This window comes from Rutilus rutilus (genome assembly GCF_951802725.1).
Source record: "Rutilus rutilus genome assembly, chromosome: 9".
Classification (NCBI taxonomy): domain Eukaryota; kingdom Metazoa; phylum Chordata; class Actinopteri; order Cypriniformes; family Leuciscidae; genus Rutilus; species Rutilus rutilus.
The window spans coordinates 27451587-27474210 of record NC_140223.1 but is presented as its reverse complement, the minus strand read 5'-3'; the positions used below and the strand labels follow the sequence as shown (position 1 = coordinate 27474210).

Here is a 22624-nt window from a genome sequence, read left to right as displayed (position 1 = left end):
ACTAAACAATAAGTTTCTTGAAACATTTATTTCACCAACATTTGCAAATACAACAATAAAATAAGTGCACTTATTACAGAAAAATAATGGCTTTTAAATAGGAGTGTTTATAAAAGTATAACATTTGAAAGGTGTTGTTAGATAGGTCTATGAAACTATGCATTTCATCAGGTGTAAATGATTTATGTTGATATAGATATAAAGGTGTATATTTGATTGTTGCGTATACTATAAACTGCCATTCAAACGTTTGTGGTAGGTAAGATCTAAAAAATAATAATAAGTGTTTTAAAGAAGTCCTTTATGCTTACCACCAAGGCTGCATTTATTTGATAAAAAATACAGTCAAAACTATTTTAATAGATTTTAAAATGTTATTTATTCCTGTGACGGCAAAGCTGTATTTTTCACCATCATTACTCCAGTCTTCAGTGTCACATGATCCTACAGAAATCATTCTAATATGCTGATTTGCTGCTCAAGAAACATTTATCATTATTATCAGTGTTGAAAATAGTCTTGCTGCTTCATATTTTTGTGGAAACCGTGATACTTTTTTTCAGGATTCTTTGATGAATAGAAGTTAAAAAGAAAAGTACTTATTTGAAACCTTGTGTAAAATTATAAATGTCTCAACTGTCACATTTTGATCAATTGAATGCATCCTTGCTGAATAAAAGTATTCATTTGTTTAGAAAATAAAAAAAAATCGTACTGACCTCAAACTTTTGAACAGTAGTGTAATATAAAATGCTGTTTTGCTATAGGCTAAAGACCCTAACCAGTACTGAAGGACAATACACTTTTTGTAGAGTGTTTTAAACAACAGCAGACAAAAAAATGAATATGGTTCTGACTGGTTGATTCAAGCGTCCGGGGCAAGTTCACACCATCCCATTTATGAATTCACAGACTGTAAACTTGAACTTGAACTTGAATGAAATATAAAAAGTCCATAACTCAGGAGTGAATGTGACCAAATGAAAGAATTAGCACTATTGGGTGTAACTCTTGTTCACATTAAAAAGCAGAGAAAAGTTATTTTGTTATAAATGGTAAGAAATGGCCATTTCCGCTGCTGCTTTCCGACACCCTCACCACCAGCGCTCCACATCCATGTGCCCGTGTAGCCAGTGGACGTAGTTTGCCACCCGGGTGTACACCCCATACACCCTCTGACTGCCACACTCCTCTGGCCCACCCCAGGACACCAATCCTTGTGCCACCCATCTGCCACTGTGGGAGTCCTGGGTGACAAAGGCTCCCCCACTGTCCCCCAAACAAGTGTCCTGTCCACCCTCGTAAAAGCCAGCACAGAACATATTGCTGGTGATATTGTAGTTGACGGAGCGTGACGCATAGCTGGCTTTGCATTCGTCCTGCGGCACAACCGGAAGCTTCACATACTGGAGCAGCTCGGAAACGACGGAGGAATCGGAGCTCAAGCCGCTGGTGGAGGCAGAAGCGTTGGCCGTGTTGATGCCCCAACCGGCCACGATACCCAATGTGTTGGGAAGAGGCATCAGGACATGACCTTCTACACCAGGCTTTGGTAGACAGACGGGTCGTAGTAACGCAGACAGCACCACCTCCTGGCTGAGTTTAACCAGAGCAATGTCGTTGTTATAGTTTTGAGGATCAAACTGAGGATGGAGGATGACTTTCTCTACGGACCGATTGGTTGCCATGTGCTTTTCCCGTACATCCGTGAGGCCCAAGTGCACTTTGATGTGTTCAGAAGCGACAGGGATGACGGAAAGATCACGGCGATGAGATCTGAGCACGTGAGCGGCTGTGACAACCCAGGTTGAGGAGAGGAGAGCGCCGCTGCCAAACCAGCGATCCTCTGGGACACGGGACACATCCTCCACTGAGAGCAAAGCCTGCCAGGGGAACAGACCGGGAGATGCTGTTCTTCCACCAACGATTCGCTTCTGCTGGGCTGGGAAGAGCTGTGACGGCTCACCGCATGCTTAAATGAAAACATTTGCAAGTTAACATAGATATGCATAAAGCAACATTTATGCACTTCTTAGACACAAATACAAGCAACTACGCACAGAGACACCCAAAAGAGGACTCTAGACAGTCCAGACTAAAAAATGACAAGGGTGCCTTTTTTTTTTTTTTTTATGTTTTTGAAAGAATCTCTTATGCTCACCAAGGCTACATTTGATTAAAAATACATACAAAACTGTAATATTGTGGAATATTATTACAATTTAAAATAACAATTTTCTGTATTAATAATATATAGTTCTACTTATTCCTGGAATAACAAAGCTGTTTTTTCAGCAGTCAGTGTCAAATGATCACTCAGAAATCATTCTAACATCAATGTTGAAAACGGTCTGGCTGCTTAATATATTTGTGGAAACTGTGATAAAAACTTCTGGATTCTTTGATGAATAGAAAGTTCAAAAGAGTTGATTTGAAATATACATTTTTTGTCACAATTAAAAGTATTTAGAGTACCTTTTGATCAATTTAATGAATCCTTGCTAAATAAAAATCTTTAAAAAAAAATCTTACTGACTCAAACCTTTATAGAAGCTAATATAACGTATATTTAATACAAATATTATTTAGTTTATGTAAAACAATGATGTGAATATGTATCATTGGTTGTCATATGAACAATCATTAACTGAAAATAATGGTGTCTCATTGTTTTCACAATTTGTGAAAATAATTGTCAATGTTGGTTCCAATTGTTCCAATTGTTCCAATCACAATGTTGGTTCCCGGTTCATTTCGAACTGGACAGAAAAATGACACAGGGTTTATTGTGTATCGGCTTTGAATGATTCCCTGGCTGAGATTCAAACCACAAACTCCCATGCTTTCTTGAGACTGTTTCAGGAATATTCATGACTGACTTATTGGTTCAAAAGAGTTATAATACAGTATGTTTTTGAATCGGACATTACGCCTTGCACTGTGTCCGTTCATTGTTGCAAGCAGAAAATGCTGGCGTGCTCTCTAAACAACTTAACGCCAATGAGTAGATTCTAAATTATTCTCGCCGAGGATTTTTCTTTTTTTGGTCGCAATTACAAATATTTTCATCACAGTCTGGTGCCCTGCAAAGTTCTTTAACGATTCCAAAGCATTACATTTGAAGTTTGAGTCTTACCAAGAGGAGTGCTTGCTAGTGGAGTAGGATGTTGAGATTCAGGATTGGTACTTAAGTTTCTTTCAAAATCTCCTATCATAAATACACAAACAACAATAACTTAAAGGCCTATTCTAGTCATGTACAGTAGGTTAGTACACAGTTACCATGCTTAAATTGTAAAGAAGTCCTGTTTATAATAAAATAATTAAACAAAACAGAATAGGCATATGAGTGATTTTAATATAAGTGACTCTCTGTAACACACCTTACCTGGTAGACAGGTGGGCAGTGGCGTCCCGTCCTCACTCACCCATTCCCCACTCTGATGACAAGTGTAAGTGTCTGTAAGATCAGTCAGAGTCAAATCCACAGTAACATTTAATATGATTTGACTTTAATGCATCAATGAGTGACAGTGAAATACTCACTGTTGACCTTGACAGAGTCTCTACAGCTGTACTGGATTCTGGATCCAAACACAGTGCTGTTTCCAGAACTCTCAAAAACAGCCTCACCCAGAACTACATCTACTGGACCACAGTCAACCACTAAAGGGGAGGTAAGAGGGGAGAAAACAAGTTAGAGTAATAATAATAGCCATATTTGGATTCCATGGATGAAGATTTTGGGTTGATACAAAACTTTTCATTTTTATTATTAAAGAGATTCTTCAGAAATCTTCAAAAGTACACTATCAGAATATTGATTTATTATATAATTATTATTATTACATTTTACTCAAATTTAAAGGTATGACAGGATACAAGTGTTGCATTATTTGTTTGATGGATTAGATTAAATTATTTAGAGGAATTATTTAAGCAGGAGGTGAAAATTGCATGACTTACAGAATGTTAAGAAGGAATCTTAAATTATAGAATGACAGGAATTCTCAAATATGATTGGTGGATTTTGTAGAAGGAGATGCCATGCTTATTGTGAGAGGACTCTTGATGGAAGGGATTTAAAGGGTTAGTTCACCCTAAAATTAAAGGATTGTCATCATTTTCTCACCCTCCAAACCTGTAAGACTTGCGTTCATCTTCGAAACACGAATGAAGATTTTGTGATGAAATCTGAGAGCTTTCTGTCCCTCCTTTGACAGTCCACGCAACCACCACTGTCTCTTCAAAAAATTCATAAAGAGATCGTAAAACAAATCCATATGAATCGAGCAATTTAGTCGAAATTTTCTGAAGAGACATGATCGCTATATATGTCATGAACAGATTGAATTTAGGCTTTTTTAACATATAAACATTGATCAGAGAAACATAAACAGAAGCTCAACTGTACTTGCTTGATGAGAATGAGCATCATTGGTTCTTGCTGAAGCTCAAACCTGCTGCGTTACACGAGAATGAACCTCATTGGTTCTTGCTGAAGCTCAAGCGTGCTGTGTAACACACAAGAATTAACCTCATTGGTTCTCATATGTCAAGCAAGCGTGCTTGAGCTTCTGTTTACAACTGATGTGTCAGCTGATGAATGTTTATATGTGAATAAAAGCCTAAATTCAATCTGTTCATAATATAAAGCGATCGAAAATGTAGACTAAACCACTCAATTCATATGGATTAGTTTGATCTTTTTATGAACTTTTTGAAGCTTCAGAGTGGTGTGTAGCTGTCAATGGAGGGACAGAAATCTCTCAGATTTCATTCAGATATCTTCATTTGTGAAGACCACTTTGTCTTACGGGTTTGAAACTATATGAGGGTGAGCAATTAATTCAGAATTTTCATATTTGGGTGGTCTAACCCTTTACTTTGGTGAAGAAAAAAAATGAACCATTTGAATAGTGAAGATCACACTCATACCAAACATTAAGTCTTCACTCTTCCACATGAGTTGTCCGTTCCCAACAGGTGAGGCAGCTTTTCAGTCAGTCCTGTCTGAAAGTCTAAGTGCATTTATGTGTATGTACTTCTGTCTCAAAATGAGCCTAATAGTAAAAGTAATGTGTACTATTGAATAAGAGATTAAAAAAATATGTATAAAAAAAACATGTTCACATCCATACAGTACAAGTACATGCTCACTGGTTTATTTCAGCACTAGTTATGAAATAACATTAATGACCAGTAGATGGAGACATTCTATGATACTTAAACTCAGTGTGCCCTTCCCAACCACACCACTTTCACTGTCAGGACAACAAAACAAGGCTTGAGCATAGAGGTTGTTCATGTAATAATGATAAAAGTTTGGAACAGACAGTTTGTATTAACTGGTAACAAAATTATTATCCAATTATTATTATTATCAAGTGCTGTGAATTTATCTGAATTTATCTTTTTTTAGCTTACATACATAGTCAAAACATTGAATTTATTCAATTCAAATCTTTTTTATATGCATTTTTTCATACACAAGTTAAGGTTAGGCCTGAACTAACCCACACAATTCCCATTTAGTCCAGGACTAGGCTTAAATTGGGAACTGGGAAACCTATAACAAATGCAGAGATTTAAGAATGTATTTTTGTCATGAGACTTCTTTCGTATTTTACCTTTTGTATTTTAATATATTTAAAATGTATTCCTGTGATAAAAGCTGATTTTTCAGCATCATTACTTCAGTCGTCAGCGTCACATGATCCTTCAGAAATCATTATTATATGCTGATTTGATGCATTCTTATTATTATCAATGTGTAAAATTTTTGATTTTTGTGGAAATCATGATTTTTCAGAATTCTTTGATGAATAGAAACTATTCAAAAGAACAGCATTTATTTGAAATGGAAATATTTTGCAACATTATAAACAACTTTACAGCCACATTCAATCAATTTAATGCATCCATGCTGAACCAAAAAAAAAAAAAAAAAAAAAAAAGACCCCTTATGACCCCAAACCTTGATATATATGTATAGTGTTTATATCAAGCTCTATATCCACAATGGGGGTACTATGGGGGTTGTAGTTCATAGTGGACAGTGATTGGCTACCAGCCAGTCCCTTAAAGTTTTAACTCGGTATCTGATTGGTTAAAATGCTTGGTAGGGACCGACGCCTCCTTTGAGATTCCTTCTCTGGTGGCAGCAAGCAGAAGAAGAAGAGGAAAAGAGAGAAAGGGCAAGTGAGAAAAAAAAAAAAGACAGGAGGAAAACAGAATTACAGAGTCTCTGTTAAAAAACTTACTTTTACACAGTGGGAAGTCACTGCTCCATTTCCCATCCCTCTGACACTCAATCTGATAATGCTCTAATTCATTATCACCCTGTAAGAGAGAATGTGAATGTGATGTAAAACAGTACGGATTTGTCTCAATTAGCTTGCAACAGTCACTGCCTTTATCAGCACAAGTGAAATGTGTCCTTTGCCTGACCTGTCTCAGTGAGTATCCAGGGTCACAGGTCAAAGTAATGTGATCTTTGAAGATGTAATTAGACTGCAGAGGCTCCAGGTGTCCATTCAGGGGCGCCACTGGAGGAGAGCATTCAGAACCTGGAGATAACAATATTTTCAACTCTGCCACGACATACACAAACAATGATGAATATGGATGAAATTAATTCTAGCAATAATATGCATCGGTCAGTCTCTGACCTGTGGAGGTGTAAGTGAGTTTCCAGCCGAGATTCTCTCCGGAGTTGTCACTGTGAAACAGGATGTTGACCATGTTGCTTCCTGTCTGGATCTTCCCTGGTGACTTCTCACCACAAAATGGGTCAAACTCCTTGTCTCCTGCATGAATCTGTAGATAAAGCATCACTGACATCATGAATTTGATCAATATTTATCATAATATTTAATTATTATAATTAGTGATACACTGAACTGAATGGTTTGCGAAAGCTTTGAAAGCGAAAGTTTTTATTTAGCCAAAAACGTTACTGAAAAATTGCTATGATATATCTATTCGTCGATGTCTTGCTCTGGAGGCAGGTATATGCGAATAAATTTGCCCATGTGACGTCACAGATCCAGCAATATCAAACCGAGCCATTTTTGGAGCTTGATTAAATAAATGCTTTGTTTTAAATGAGGAGGACGTTTTAAGCTATGAAACTTGCAGTTAATGGTACAAAGACATGACATGTTCTCTCACTCTATTCTCACTTTAATAAAGTCGTAGGGACAGGTGACTTCAGGGTGGTCTTCAATGTCAAAGGTGTCATCAAACTCCAGAGTGATTTGAAAACCCTCCTCCAGCTCAATGCGATACGTGCAGTCAGAGCTTTTGGGGTACGCTTTAGGGAAATCAGGACTGGTGATCTCTCCGGACCGCTCCGTATACACACTGTCATTACACTCCACTGCAATGATTACAAACACACACACACGTTTATATTTCAATATCATTCAGTGTTCAAAATACAGCAACTAAAAGAGGAATGCACACACATGAACAGTGATCATAAACGACTAAATCTTCTTCCTACTCTAAATCTTCAGCTAAAATATATATATATATATTTTTTGCATTGAAACACATGGAAGCTGTAACGCTTGCACCCTTTCTAATCTGGTTTTTGAAGTTCACAAGTTAATCCACATCTCTCTGACCACCACAATGTAAATATTTAGTTGTTGGTGCTTAGCTACAATCAGCTGAGGAGGGGGCAAAGGTTAGACATAAAACAGACTCACTTCAACACACACATTAACTACCACCACAACACATTACAGCAACATAAATCATGATAAAATTGCAAAATTGTATCTAAGCCAACGTTATATAAATAAGTGTACATTTGTATTTAGTTGACTTACACAATGCAGTCTCAAATTAACCTGCTATTAGGTTTCTCTTAAAGCACTGCTTTATAATTAGGAGGAATTCCAGCAACTAATCCTGGATAATCCAACGGTACAAGATTTATTACAAAAATCTATGCAATTTAGAGCAAATGTTTGACTAGAGCCCACCTACACAGCACTTGGTTTTCATTCTTATAATCATGCATAAATAAAAAAGTATGTGTTTGAACTGATGTTAAAACTAAGTATATTCTTAGGGGGGGGAAAGCTTCAGTAGAGTTCTATCTAGGGTTCTTGACTCAAATTTAATGAATGCTTTATGCCAAAAAGGCTCTATATAAGGAGAAATGTCTTAAATTATTGCATAATATTTTAATGTTGAACGGGTTATTTAATTTTTTCTGGTGATAAAGTATGATTATGTGATGTGTAATTAATAAAAATGAAAACAAAATGAATTAATACTAAATATAAACTAATCCCATAATGGGAACCCCAAGTGATGGGGACGAGACCGCCTATGCCGAGTCCGAGTCAAGACCGAGTCTTTGAAGGGTCGAGTCCGAGTCGAGACCGAGTCCGTTGGTTTTCAAATTCAGTCGAGTCCGAGTCAAGACCGAGTCTTTGAGGAAGCAAGTCCGAGTCGAGACCGAGTCTTTAGGAGTCGAGACCAAGACCATAAAAACATGTCAGTTTTCATATTCATGATTTAATATCACCCCAGTTAATAATCAACAGTTAGGCCTACAGACTAAGCTAGATTGGGAATTGTTTAGAGGAGCAGTCTTAACGTCTTAATATGGACTATGCTTTTACTATCATTAAAAAAATCCCTACCACATGCATCATCTTCTGCCTATTTTTCTAAACTGCTTCAACAGTGCTGCTCTGTCATCAACATGTTAAGCCCACCCTGACTTTTTTAATCATAGTTAGGACATGAGGACAACATTTTCTAGTGGTATGTATTCTAGTGGACTAGTGATGGGGACGAGACCGCCTATGCCGAGTCCGAGTCAAGACCGAGTCTTTGAAGGGTCGAGTCCGAGTCGAGACCGAGTCCGTTGGTTTTCAAATTCAGTCGAGTCCGAGTCAAGACCGAGTCTTTGAGGAAGCAAGTCCGAGTCGAGACCGAGTCTTTAGGAGTCGAGACCAAGACCATAAAAACATGTCAGTTTTCATATTCATGATTTAATATCACCCCAGTTAATAATCAACAGTTAGGCCTACAGACTAAGCTAGATTGGGAATTGTTTAGAGGAGCAGTCTTAACGTCTTAATATGGACTATGCTTTTACTATCATTAAAAAAATCCCTACCACATGCATCATCTTTTGCCTATTTTTCTAAACTGCTTCAACAGTGCTGCTCTGTCATCAACATGTTAAGCCCACCCTGACTTTTTTAATCATAGTTAGGACATGAGGACAACATTTTCTAGTGGTATGTATTCTAGTGGACTAGTGATGGGGACGAGACCGCCTATGCTGAGTCCGAGTCAAGACCGAGTCTTTGAAGGGTCGAGTCCGAGTCAAGACCGAGTCTTTGAAGGAACAAGTCCGAGTCGAGTCCGAGAAAGCAGAAATCGGTCTCGAGACCGGACTCGAGTCCGTACTACATCACTAGGAACCCCTAAAAAAGGTTGTATATATGAAGCCCCAGACAGAATTCCTTTAAAGGAATAGTTCACTTGAAAATGAAAATTTTGTCATAATTTACTCACCCTCAAGTTGTTTCACATCTGTATGAATTTCTTTCTTCTGCTGAACACAAAAGAAGATATTTTGATGAATGTTGGTAACCAAACAGTAGTTGGCCCCTAATGACTTTCATAGTTTTCTTCTTTTTTTCCTACTATGGAAGTCAATAGGGTCTATCAATTGTCTGGTTACCGAAATTCTTCAAAATATCTTCCAAAATATTCTTCCAGCAGAAGAAAGAAATTCACACAGGTTTGAAACAACTTGATGGTGAGTAAATGATGACAGAATTTAAATTTTTAAGTGAACTCTTCTATATAGAGTCTATAAGAGTGTATACAGCTAGTGTGCACTTCAAATTGAGAGTGTAGACACAATCGTGCATTGAAAGGGAATGATCTTTCTAGTTGTGACTTGAACTTAATTGATGTATCAACATTTTCAGGGGTATTAGGAGACTTAAAGGATTTTCCTCACTAAGCCACATATGAATAATGTTTAAACTCTGCCACCTTTTGGCACCAAAAAGAAATGGGTCAAACTTTTATTCTTGTGAAGAGATGTAAAAATAGCAATGTCATTTGGCATTGGCCCTTTATGTTACAGAGCAACAGGTTGATGTGTATTGAACATGCAAGTTCGTTATATTGTAGGAAAACCCAACTGTAATGAAACAAAAAAGAAAAGTTTTGAACAAATATAGAAAATGCAGCTATTTTTTTAGGTCATTACAGTGATACTAAAAGGCTACCTTTGCAAGTTCTGTTGTCAGAATGAAGCAAGAACCCATAACGACAGGAACAGTAGAAGCCACCAATGTAGTTATGACAGAAATGATCACAGACAAGATCTTCGTCATTTCTGTCTCTACATTCATCTACATCTGCAGAAAGAAGAAGAGAGCACAGGATAAAGAGATTGAAATTATGTGCATGATTTTGCTACTCTAAACACTCACCAACCGCACTAAAGTGAGCCTCAAAGCCAGAGTAGCGTTCCTCATTGGAAAAGTCTGAACGGAATGCCACACTGAGCACGCTCCCATGGGACATGATGACATCAGAAGCAGGGACCTGTTCTGTGTCTGTGTTCTCTCTCCCACAATACACTGCCAGCTCCTCTGTGTCTGAATATACCTGAGTGAACAAACACAATAACAACAACCATCATATTCTGTCTATAGGTACACTACTATTCATAAGTTTGGGGTCAGCAAGACTGGAGTCAGTAAGATCAGCACAACTGTTTTCAACATTGATTATAATAAGGAATGTTTCTTGAGCATCAAATCATTATGATTTCTGAAGGATCATGTGACACTGAAGACTGGAGTTATGATGCTGAAAATACAGCTTTGATCAAAGGAAACATATTAACATCTATATATTCACATTCATATTATATTAACAGTTATTTTGAATTGTAATAATATGTCACAATGTTACTGTTTTTACTATATTTTTGTCAAATGAATGCAGCCTTTGTGAGCATAAGAAACTTTTTTCAAAAACATACAAAATCTTACCGACCTCAAACTTTTGAATGGTGTGTATACACACACAAAACACACACACACACACACGATTATACAGTTTTTACTCTGTACTTAACCCTCTGATGGTCTTCGTTTAGCAGTCACACTGGGGGCCTTCCCGGTCATAAATGACCGGACACCTAAAAATGAAACTTCCTCCATCCCAGTAAAAACCAATGCAATTTATTTTTGTTCTATAATATTTATTCTTTTTAATTTAGAATTTTGAGACAATTTGATTGAACTTATTAATATTTATGCAATATTTATAGTCCATTTTTTGCCATTGAAAATAATGATTTTTTTTTTTTTTTGATAAAAAAAAATAAAAAAAATTCTATGCAGTATTTTCGGGTAAAATAGAGACTAGGCTTTCAGAAAAAAAAAAAATAATCAATTTATTAAACATAAAATTAAATAAATCATGTTATTGCATGGGTTTACCACTAGATGCCTGTATAGCTCTAAATGGAGATGTTTGTGAATTCTAGTTGTTTTTAGACCAAATTACTTACTTTTAAGATGTGGATTGAATGTATTTTTTTAGAAATTCTCAAATAATACTTTTTGCCAAGGTTTATAACATTTTATTAATTATTATTTTAATAATTTTAATAATTATTATATTAATTATATATACATATATTAATTATAATTATTAATTATGTTATGTTTTTCACTCTTGATGTTTTAGAGCTTCACCCCTTCATTGCTGAGCACTTTTTTTCTGCATCGTGGCTGATTTGTAGAGAATTTTTGTGTTTTTGTCAATTTCCCATTCATTTCCTATGGGGGTAATTTTGACCGAAGACCAAAATCATGACTAATTTTTTTACGACCACTTAGCATGCTCGGATCATGAACTCAATTTTTTTGTGTGTTCACATACCTAATGCCAGAAAAGTCACCGAGTTTCGTAACATTCCAATGAAGCTGTGATTTTTAAAAATTCAAAACAGATTTTTGTAATCTGAATTTATTGGTGTGTAATATGTGTATAAACGTGTGTTTGTATGTGTGTGTGTGTGGGTGGGTGTGAATTTTTTGCACTCTTGATGTTGTAGAGTGTCACCCCTTTACTGCGGTGTACTTTTTTTTAGAATCGTGTCCGATTTGTAGATTGTACAGACAAAAATTCAGAGAATTTTTGTGTTTTTGTAAATTTCCCATTCATTTCCTATGGGTTGGTCATTTTTGACCGAAGACCACGAGTGTGACTCTTTTTGTTTACGACCACTTAGCATGCTCGGATCATGACCTCAATTTTTTTTTGTATTCACATACCTAATGCCAGAAAAGTCACCAAGTTTCATAACCTTCCAATGAAGCTGTGATTTTTAAAATTTCAAAACAGAAAATTATTCGGTCAGAAATGACCGAGGACCATCAGAGGGTTAACTCTGCACTTAAAGTGATAGATCATCCACAAATGAAAAGTATTTTCTCTTTCTCATTTCTATTACACACAAAAGCATATATTATACATAATGTTAATGCGGCTTTTTTCAAAACATTTCCCCTTTTATTTTCCACAGAAGAAAGTAAGTCAATCAGATGTGTAACAACATGAGGGTGAGTAAATGACACAACCAGACATAATCAGAGGACTGAAAACATTCCAATTTCTAAATATACCTGCATGAACATATAAAAAGCCACACAATTCAAACACTCCCAGCTTCTCATGCCATTGATGTACCCACAAATTACACCAAAGAATGCTGCCAAACCCTCAATTTATGAAATATCTGCACAAACATAAAAACTGGCATCCACATGAACACAATTACACTCAGCAGACAGCCAACCTGTCAATCAAACCAGGGTCATGCAAACACTGCAGACCGAGACCACAGCCAAGTCTTCATTGTGCTCCTACACAAACACACACACATGCACAAAAACAGCCCTAAACAGGTCTCTTATCTAGCTCCCTGCTTGAGTGTTTACTTTACCCGTGTCAGTGAACGGAGGGTAACCAACGGCTACCAAAGATGTGTGTGTGTGTGTGTGTGTGTGTGTGTGTGTGTGTGTGTGTGTGTGTGTGTGTGTGTGTGTGTGTATGAGACATGCTTATGGCAATGAAAGAATCCTAATTGCACAACTATTTCACCAGACACACCTCAAGCAAAATAGCTGCACAAACAGGTAACGTTAGGTTATAAAAAGGACAAGTGCGGGACAAACTGCATTTCGCTGCAATTCAATTGCAATGTTACACAGAATGCATGGAAAACCCTATACATTACATTTCCATATGCATTTATACGTCTACGTATACAGCAGTCGTTATGTGTGTCTATGTTTTCTGTGCCCTTTTTGTCTGGCACTCAGTTTTTGGTCGCTTGCCTTGGCTTGTTACCATAGCAGGTTGCTGTGGGACCCACTGGGGGTATTTGAATATGAATATGCCCCCCTGCAGTTTGGGCAGCACATTGGCTCGTGTGAAATAAATGCTGTTAACTCCATCCGCCCCGGGGTACCAGGGCATCTGCCACAGACCTGTCCGTCAAATGCTCTTACAGGCCATTCTTACCCATTTAAACAAAAAGTTCCTGAGACTGGAAATGAGATGCTTATAATCGAAACTACAAAAGGCCTGCAAGTGCGTCTAGACAGATCGAGCTGCTCTTTAACTGTCAGAAAGGAAGAGCTTTTGACACCAAGAAAAGGGGTCATTTATACTTTTGAAACACAAGGTCGACAATGACATAATGCAATTCCCTATTAGTGGCAAACAAATACCATAATAATCATACCGTACCTTGGTTTTACCATCTAATACCAGCATTATGCTACTTGCATCTGATAAGGTTAATGTTCTTGTCTTCATTTACATAAACAAGAGGTAGTAGAGATGAGAGGAGATTGAAACATTTGTAAATATTCACTTCAATCACTTACCTTCAAGTAGTCGTACTCACATAAGTATGATGGCTCTATGTCGAAGTGCATAAAATAGAGTCTGATTTGATATCCGTCTGGTACACTTATGTTCCACTGCAGTTCTGTCTCTTTCGGATAGGATTCAGGAAAGTTTGGAGACTTGATGGTCCCATACATGTCCGTACGGTGAATTACTTGAGTCCACACAGGCCATACGCACTGGGCCAAAATCACAATGACACTGTGTATAGAGGCATTTTATTTAAACCATAACATCAAATTCATAATTGTAAATATTAAACATCAAAAAAAGACCTTATTCACAGCAGCTGTGAATTATTCTGTGTGATTAATTATTAATTATTATAGAATAATTATTCTTATATAGCTGTGAGCTATTATTGTTTTTGTTTTGTTTTTGCCGAATGAAAGCGAGGCTTAATAGTCGCTCGCGAACAGAAGATGCGTTTGCGTGAAGTGGTAACCATAGCAACAGTACAGGTTTCAGTTCGATTTCGTATGGGACGGTACATCGAAAAAAGATAAGTAGGCAAGGCTAATGTCATTATTTATCACATTTGTATAGGCTATCGCATTATAGACCATTAAAAACGTATTGTTTATAAGTGTTGACGGCAAAAACAATTCAGTTCCGCGAGACTGCGCCGTTAAATTTACGGACAAAAATCTGAAAAGAAATCATTTTCACGCGGACTAAATTGATTTTTCGATTTCAAACGGGTTATAATCAGTTATTGTTGAAGATGATCAGAACAGATCGATATTGTTTTGACAGCATTCGTCTATCTTTGGGCTATATGTTACTGAAGAAGAAAAGTTGAAGTGAAAGAAAGTTCTCACCGTGCAAGCTCCATGACTTCATTTATTTCTCAGTCAGTAGTTGGAAAGGTGCTGCATTCCCGTCTGAACTCGTTTTCCTACACTCGTCCCATTGCAACAGTTTACAATGAGTGCTCGATCTCCCCCACAGACTGTGTATGTCGGGGCGGGGTGGACGTTGTGTTTTCTCACGCAGATAGTTAGGCTAACTTACTTGCACAAAAGAGAAGTTACATTTCAAAACAACAACATGTGGATGGTGTTTTAACAATGCAAGTATTGCATTAAGAGAAATACACCAGGGCAGGATATATGATATGCATTTCAACAAAAATGTAGGCCTATCTCTCTTAATAGCTAGCTATATGATTTGGTTTTGTTGACAAAATAATATGAATATGAACAGAAAGATTTTAGGTTTTAAAAAAAACATCGGTCTGTCTGCCTATCTAAGACAATGTTGCTGATTGAAACTTCATCCATGCTTTGCATTTTCCAATAACTTTCTAACTAAGACCAAAGCTGGAGTACAGACTGTGGTGGTGGGGTCAGCTACTTTGAATTTCCCAGGGGCCTTTAGAACCTCAAACCAAAGACCCGTGACAATGATGGTCCTTGTGAGACCAGGATAATCTGACCCTAAAACCCAGGTTCTGAGCTCCTTTTCTGTCTACTCGACCGACCATGTGATTTGTCCACAATGTATTTGGGTCTTCACTACACTTTTAAATCACAGAGGTGATCCCAGTTTGACATGACATTATAATAGTCTATTTCATAACATTTCAAGATAGTTATGCTTGTCAGCCAAAATTACAATAAGTATAACAGCAAAAAGAACATTTAAACTATGCCAAGGATTTATTAGGCTACCTAAAATCACATGGTGTAAAATTCGTGTGTGTGTGTGTGTGTGTGTGTGTGTGTGTGTGTGTGTGTGTGTGTGTGTGTGTGTGTGTGTGTGTGTGTGTTGTTTGAGGTCACCTCTGTGTATGTGTGTATCTACAGCAGATGTTTGATGGGTTATCACTGTTGGTGATTGGAGCTGATTAATGTTTTTGAAACCAGAACTTCTTTAATTCCAGAAAGATCCATTTCTCACTGTTTTCTCTCTCAGCATGAGATAGCAAGGGAGAGGTAGTTGGACTGTTCGAACAAGTGTTATAGTCGACAGGTGGGTAATGAGCTGTGTGTTAGAAAGCCAAGAGTGTGTGAGAGACAGGGAAAAAAGAAAAGAGCAATGTCCGTTATGAAAGAGGACCCTTTGTAGTAACCACCTTTGTGAATTTTGTAAAATTAGATCACTGGGTTGTCTGTTGCCTAATGGGTGAAGGTCCAGTCCCAGATCATGGTTGAGTAGCTCAAAATCCAACATTACTACTATTGTGCCCTTAAGTAAGGTACTTAACCCCAGGTGCTTTAGGAGGACAGAATTACTGCACTATCACTCCGGTTAAAGAGTGTCTTCTCCAAATGGCAGCTGCCACTATAAGATTGCCTTGGGTAAATGAAGTGGACGGATGACAATGAAGTGGAGTCAATAGAATTGAGTGACTTGCTATTAGCCTTTCGACCTCTAGAGGGGGGTGTTGACCACCTCTGCAGTGCTTCTGCAAGCTCCTGCTCGCTTTTTGCCAGATGATGACATGCTGACTGCTTGCCTCATGAATTTTAATTGGTTTACGTGACTGGACACTCCAGGAAATTTAGCCTATCAAGAAATTTCAGCACTGCGAAATTAATATTCATGAGCCTGTCACATTGAAATAACGTTCTCATAGGCTAAATATTTATAAGAAAAGTGTATGATGGTTAGAGGGTAACATGTCAAAGTAAGCAAATTAAAAGTTTCAGTTAAAAGTTGGTCATTGCTACAGAACAAGAGTAGGCCCTGCCGATCCTTACAATACAAAATACAGCCTATCGTCCAATACTGAAAGTTTGAACGAAGTGCAGGTATGATGTCACTTTGTAGGCCAAAACGCGGAAGTTAGCATTTGAGCACTTCTGGTTCCATCGTCCCGAAGTCAATGGGTTTTTTGGAATAGGGTTTTGGTTAAATGGTTGAAATAAGGTACTGTATGTGTGGAACACAAGCTCAAGACACTTTCACGTTTAATTCTATGACATAAAATACATTAGTATTACCCCACTCGTGATTTTTTTGAAGCTGTTACGTGTCTTAAAAAAGGCTAGCAAGTGGCTAGTTGGGACTACAGAGGCTGTCGAGGAGATTAAACGTCATCACGCTGAACAGGTAAACTCAGTCCACTTTTACAGCCTCATTATGCTTGTAAGTGTGCTCTAATAAACTATTCTAACTCAGAAGTTCTGGGGAAATGTTTTTAGATAAAAACTGAAAGAGTTGTCGGAAGCTTAGTGATGGTGATGTTGAATTCGACTGCATTTAGGCTTCAGAATTCATAAAACTTGTGTTCTTCTGTGATAATTATCTTAAGGACAAAACGTGTCAAAATCATAAACTTTTGTTGATCACAGAGCTTTTTTTTAACGATAATCCAAAAGCCTATGGGAAAATCCTGGTTCGAAGGAAACAGTGTGATGCTAACTGTCGTTAAAGAATAAACTGTTCAATAATGAAATTCGATCACACTGACAGACAGTACGATTCTTACTGTAATTGTTTGAGGTCCCATTTAAAAAGATTTCGGGCCACTACGGCAGGTTTCCCCAAGCAATGCCATTGTACAGGTAAACATGCAGTCCCGCCCCAAATACCCATCATAGTCAGAAAGTCGACATCAAGCCCTCTGATTGGCTAACACGCGCAGGCCGCGCGGTAAGAGCCTGACAGAGGCAAATGTGATTTCTTAGGGCAGTTTTTTACTCAAGAGGGATATTTTATGCATATTATTTACATCTGCTTCAAACTACTAGTAATTATAGTCACCATGTTAATTTTTTAAAGGCATAGTAACGGATTGTTAACACGTTCAAATTAGCTGTGCCTGAATTCCTGTTCTTTCATGTTATTTGCTGGTTGCACACTCCATAACCGCAGATGCAGTAGCTAATATTGGGCATTGTTCTCATACTGTTTAAATGTATAATACTCATTTGACATTCTGTTTACTGTGTGGTTGGGAAGCATGCATATTCAGACACTGGGACTGTCTATAGCTAATAACTTCCGATATTTTAAATATGCACTCTTAATGAGCATTCGTTATTTATTTCCTAAGCTTATATACGCTATATAATTTCCAGCTGTGCAAAAGTAATCAGCTCTCTTTCATTTTGTGTATATATTCTTTATCTCTTTCCTGTACCACCTGGGGCACTTTTAGAAAACTTTATTTCCAAACTCCATTGAAAGCTAATTATTCTTATTACAGTGCTTAAGTTTATTTACATTTAATGAGCTGTGTGTGTGCAGGTCTGGAGGTCTTTAATCTTACCGCATTAAACTGACCCTGTTTGCTTCAGAAGCTTAATGCTTTAATCAATAAATATCCAAGATAAATGATTCCACACCAGGCAAACACACACTCGGTAAACAGTTCTGCTCAATATTCTTCTCATTTTGAGTCATGGCTGAAAAGAATCGCACATTAGTCACATATTTAAGTCTGTCAAACACTATCAGCCAGATGATCTTTCAGCACAATCTGAGTATGTGTGTGTCTCGCCGTGAAAGTACAGGTAAAGTGTTTTCTCATCAATAGCCACAAGAACATTTTTGTTGTAAAAGATGATGGTTTTGTCTATGGCCATGCTGAGAACGCTGGGTTCTTCAATATCTGTTTTCAGGCATTCATCACTGCAGCTTCAGTGACTAAAAATGATGATTGTACAGTACACTACTCACACAAACACATACAGTTCTGGAAGCAATTATTGATAATGTATGAAACATGATGAAATGAAATATGACTTGAGTTTGGTATGTGTTCTACGCTCTCTGTTTTTGTACTGTATGTTTTGATTACGTGTGTGTGTGTGTGGGGGGGGGGGGGGGGGGGGGTGTGTGGGTGGCTTCAGGGTTAAAGAGCCATTCTATCAGCAGGCTCCTGCAGCAGTGGCTGCATTGTGAATGCCTGAATTAAAGGACTTTGTCTCCTTTGTGAGGGTAATGGCCTCCTTCACACAGACAGCACAACAATGGAGAGCGAACAGAGGAACCCCATCCCTCACTCTCCATCCCCTCCCACCTTTTTCCTCTTCCATCATTTATCTTCCACACCTCTCCTTGTCTGCCTCTTTTTCACCCTTCAAGAGAACATGACATCATCCAACACCTGTTTATGTCTCTTTATCTCTCTCTCTCTTTCAGTCTGTCCTCCTCTGCCTTTATTTGCTTAAGCCTTGTATTATGTTCAAATTCTGGGAATGATTTTTAACCAAAAATTACACTATGAAAATCAACAGCAACAAAATCAAGTAAAGCACTTGTTCTGCGCAGTAGAAGCATGGTGCTAGCAACAACAAGATCATGGGTTCGATTCCCAGCAAAATGAACATGCTTGAACCAACCTGATCTCACGGGAAAACGTACAAATTCTACGAGGTGGCTAATTCGTACGAATTCATACGACCTCACTCGTACGAATTAGTATGATTTTTGCAAAATCGTACATATTTTACGAATTGCCCAATTCGTATGAATTCATACGAATGACCTACCCCTGACCCCGCCCCTAAACCTACCCATCACGTGGGTTTAGACAAGTCGTACAAATTCGTACGAGTGAGGTCGTACGAATTCGTACGAATTAGCCAACTTTTTATCATTCGTACGAATTCGTACGAATTGGTCGAACTATTGAGATAGTGTTGGCTTGAACTGATAAAAATGCACACCATCAATGCTGTTTACATTTATTTTAATAAAAGCATCTGTCACATGCATAAATGTAAATAAAATACCAAAACAAAATACATTAAATAAAAACAAATATTTTTTGGTTCTATGCAGCCTTTAACTATGGGTGAATTGACCTGCAAACATCAGAATAATAATATAATTTTATACACACCTTCCACAACTTCACATGCATGTTCATGATCCTAAATGTGTGTTTTTTATATAGCAAAACATATTTTAATTGATATTTTGTGACTTTTTCTCATTTTACCAGTGTGTCCACCATAGTCCTGAGTTGTATATTTTTGTGAATTCATTTTTTCATTAATTCATGGCCACCATGATTTTGCCAAGTAAAACATGTTTTGTTGATCCTGGATCAACATTCCTGTCTGGAAATTTAGTCCTAACCTACAGTATCTCCTGAACCTTACCCTACCCATAACTTCTCCCTAAAATCAGAGGGAAACGACAGGTGAATAACACTGATGTAGAAGCATCTAACCCTGGTTGTAAACCTAAACTTGACATAAACTCTATAAACTTGTCCCTCAAATCTGATTGGTTGATTGGAATGTTATTCCAGGATCCACAAAGATGTTGCCCATGGTGAAATCAAGTTCACCTTAATTCATTGGTTTGTTCGTTCATTCATTCATTTGGGTCATTGTTGTCAATGATTTGTTTGTTTGTTCTTTCAATAATAGGTTTGTTCCTTCAGTCATTGGTTCTTTCAATAATGTCATGTGTTGGTTCTTTTATTTATTTATTTTTCCATGTTCTCTATTTCCACAGCATGCGTTTCCAACAGTGTGTTTGCTTGGCAGGATGTCCTTTCTTTTGGTAATATCATTAATTGATGCAGATTAATTAATTAATTTAGTAAGTCATTAATTAATTGACTTGTTCAATTGGTCATTAACTCCTTCAATGGTTCATTTTAGATTTCCTCCCTTTCAAATGTTGGATATCAACAGATTCTGTTTTCTCTCTTTTTTATCTGTGTGTGGTTGGTTTAGTGTCCCAGTAAAGATGTTCACCTCTATTACCCTCTTCAGCCTTTTTGCTGGATCCCATAATCCTGTCTAGGTCAAGCACAGCAGCGCCTCACATCACTTTTCAAGCATAGAGGAAGATAATGATGATAAGTCTGAGGAGAAAGAATATCTGATGATCGCATCCTTGTGCCCCGTTAGATAAAGTCATGAGGTACGTTCGGCCTGATCTCTATCTGCTCCCATAATGCTTTTCAGCATCAACCCCAACCCTCTCATCACTGTAGCGATCAGACACAATCATCTTCAGAAAGATCCAGGATAAGCCTCTTGTTGGTCTTTGATTGGCTTTATATACTGAGATCAAATACGTGTGTGTGTGTGTGCGTTGAACAATGTGCTTGATATCATATTCAGTTCAGGTATTCCACAACAGTCATATAAAATGCTGAAACATTAGAGACAAAGTTTATGGCTATCAAGAAATATTTTGAGATCTTATCAATTGTGTTCAATATTTAGCATGTTAAATTGTGTATTTGTTAATTTATACTGTATTGTGTTAGAGAGGTGGTCCACTGGCTACGTCAATAATTATTTCCAAGAGAGGATATTACTGCAAATAGAGAAGTCATTATTTCAGTAAAACCCAGAAAAATCATCAAAATTTTTATCGGTTAAGCACACACCAAAAGCCATTCCTCTTCTCTCTTTATCAGTTAAACACATACTGTGCGGAAATGAGGATCTCCAGCCTGGCGCTGCTGCTGTCTATTACCCACAATGCTTTTCAAGTCAGCTGTGATAATGGATATGCAAATGATATGTAAATACAAATAATGGACATGCTTCATTTGAACCGAGTTTTGATGTGCCGAGGAAATACCGGACAGGCCAGAGATACTGTAGAGAGCAGATATGAAAGAAAAGAAGATTTATGTCATTGTAATAGCATCAATCACAATGCTTTTAGCAGATATTACTGAGTTATGAATGATATTCAACATCATAGAAGCCTATTTTAACCTGCACTACTTTTCAGTAGTTTTCGGTGCGACAGCCAAACAAATCCAAAGTGAGTTTGCAGGATGTTTTGAATAGCCTATAATGCAATAAAAAAGATTTATACCGCAAAATTATTCCAAGAAGCATCATTCTATAGAGTTGTCCTCACGGGCTGCACACTGAAACAAATATAGGCTGCAAATTTCTTTCATAGAACTCTAGATAGGCTGATAGGTCCTTTACTCAGTCTGCTTGCAATCACATCATTTCTTATAGGGCACAGCTGATTGGTTCCTGCTGTATCAGAAGCCAATGAGCTTGGCACTCAACCTTCAAATACTTGGTCAGCATTTGCTGTAGCAGTTGCAGTGCGCTTTCAGAAACCCTCCTCCTTCCCCAGCTCCACCTGTATAGATCTGCTACGGAAAATGAATGTATGCTATATTGTGCAGCAGCAGCATGTCTTACTTGATCACAGCAGCGTGTGAAGGACTCGCTGTTTTTTTAGCCGTGTTTTTGGCACAACCAACAAATTACTATTTGATGTTCGGAGCGATCTTGTATCAGTAGCAAGTACTTGCTCTGCAGCAGTAGCAATAACAGCAGTGTAGCATATCTATTCCGCCAAGACCAAACATACCAAAATAATCTCCAATACCATGCCAAACACTACGAGAACTTTTATAAACCAGTTCTTTTTTGTGAATCCAAAGCACACAGCGCGACCAGTGTAGTCTGATACCCCAAACTAATCAATCTTATGAGCTCTTTTTAGTGAATCAGAAATATACAATGTGACTAATGCAGTCTGATCCCTGAATTAATAACTCTTATGAGTCAATTCTTTTAATCAATTACAGTTTTTCTCGGTTGCTTAAATAACCAGGCTTTTGAACTAAAATTTCAAAACCATAACGCCATTTATCAAAAAGCACACCTATTTCCCTAAACTTCCCTAAACACTTTTCCCCTATTTTGACACATGAGTCAGATTTGTTGAACTGTCACTGCAA

At 37.5% G+C, this 22624-nt stretch overlaps 1 protein-coding gene across 2 annotated transcripts; it reads right to left on the bottom strand.

The window, feature by feature from the left end:
- Nucleotides 1-10: 10 nt before the first annotated feature.
- On the bottom strand, nucleotides 11-14951 carry masp1 (MBL associated serine protease 1). 2 transcript variants are annotated; one of them, XM_084419141.1, is made up of 12 exons: nucleotides 14808-14951; nucleotides 13965-14187; nucleotides 10485-10662; nucleotides 10278-10409; nucleotides 7185-7381; nucleotides 6672-6819; nucleotides 6451-6569; nucleotides 6264-6342; nucleotides 3547-3666; nucleotides 3389-3460; nucleotides 3137-3208; nucleotides 11-1972 (listed from the first exon to the last, which is right to left on the bottom strand). In XM_084419141.1, exons 1-12 carry the CDS (start codon nucleotides 14819-14821, stop codon nucleotides 1095-1097), a joined length of 2232 nt encoding a protein of 743 aa, XP_084275267.1. In that variant the 5' UTR covers nucleotides 14822-14951; the 3' UTR covers nucleotides 11-1094. The 2 variants fall into 2 exon arrangements, with proteins under 2 accessions (XP_084275267.1, XP_084275268.1); XM_084419142.1 differs by lacking the exons at nucleotides 11-1972; nucleotides 3137-3208; nucleotides 3389-3460; nucleotides 3547-3666 and adding an exon at nucleotides 5821-6154.
- Nucleotides 14952-22624: the final 7673 nt, after the last annotated feature.

What these genes read in the sequence shown, in the direction of transcription:
- masp1 (XM_084419141.1), bottom strand. An exon ending in TGACAACAGAACTTGCAAAG is followed by an intron (nt 7,382 to 10,277) that starts GTAGCCTTTTAG and finishes TAATCATTGCAG; the next exon opens with TGGAGTGTAATGACAGTGTG. An exon ending in CTGGATACTCACTGAGACAG is followed by an intron (nt 6,343 to 6,450) that starts GTCAGGCAAAGG and finishes TCTCTCTTACAG; the next exon opens with GGTGATAATGAATTAGAGCA.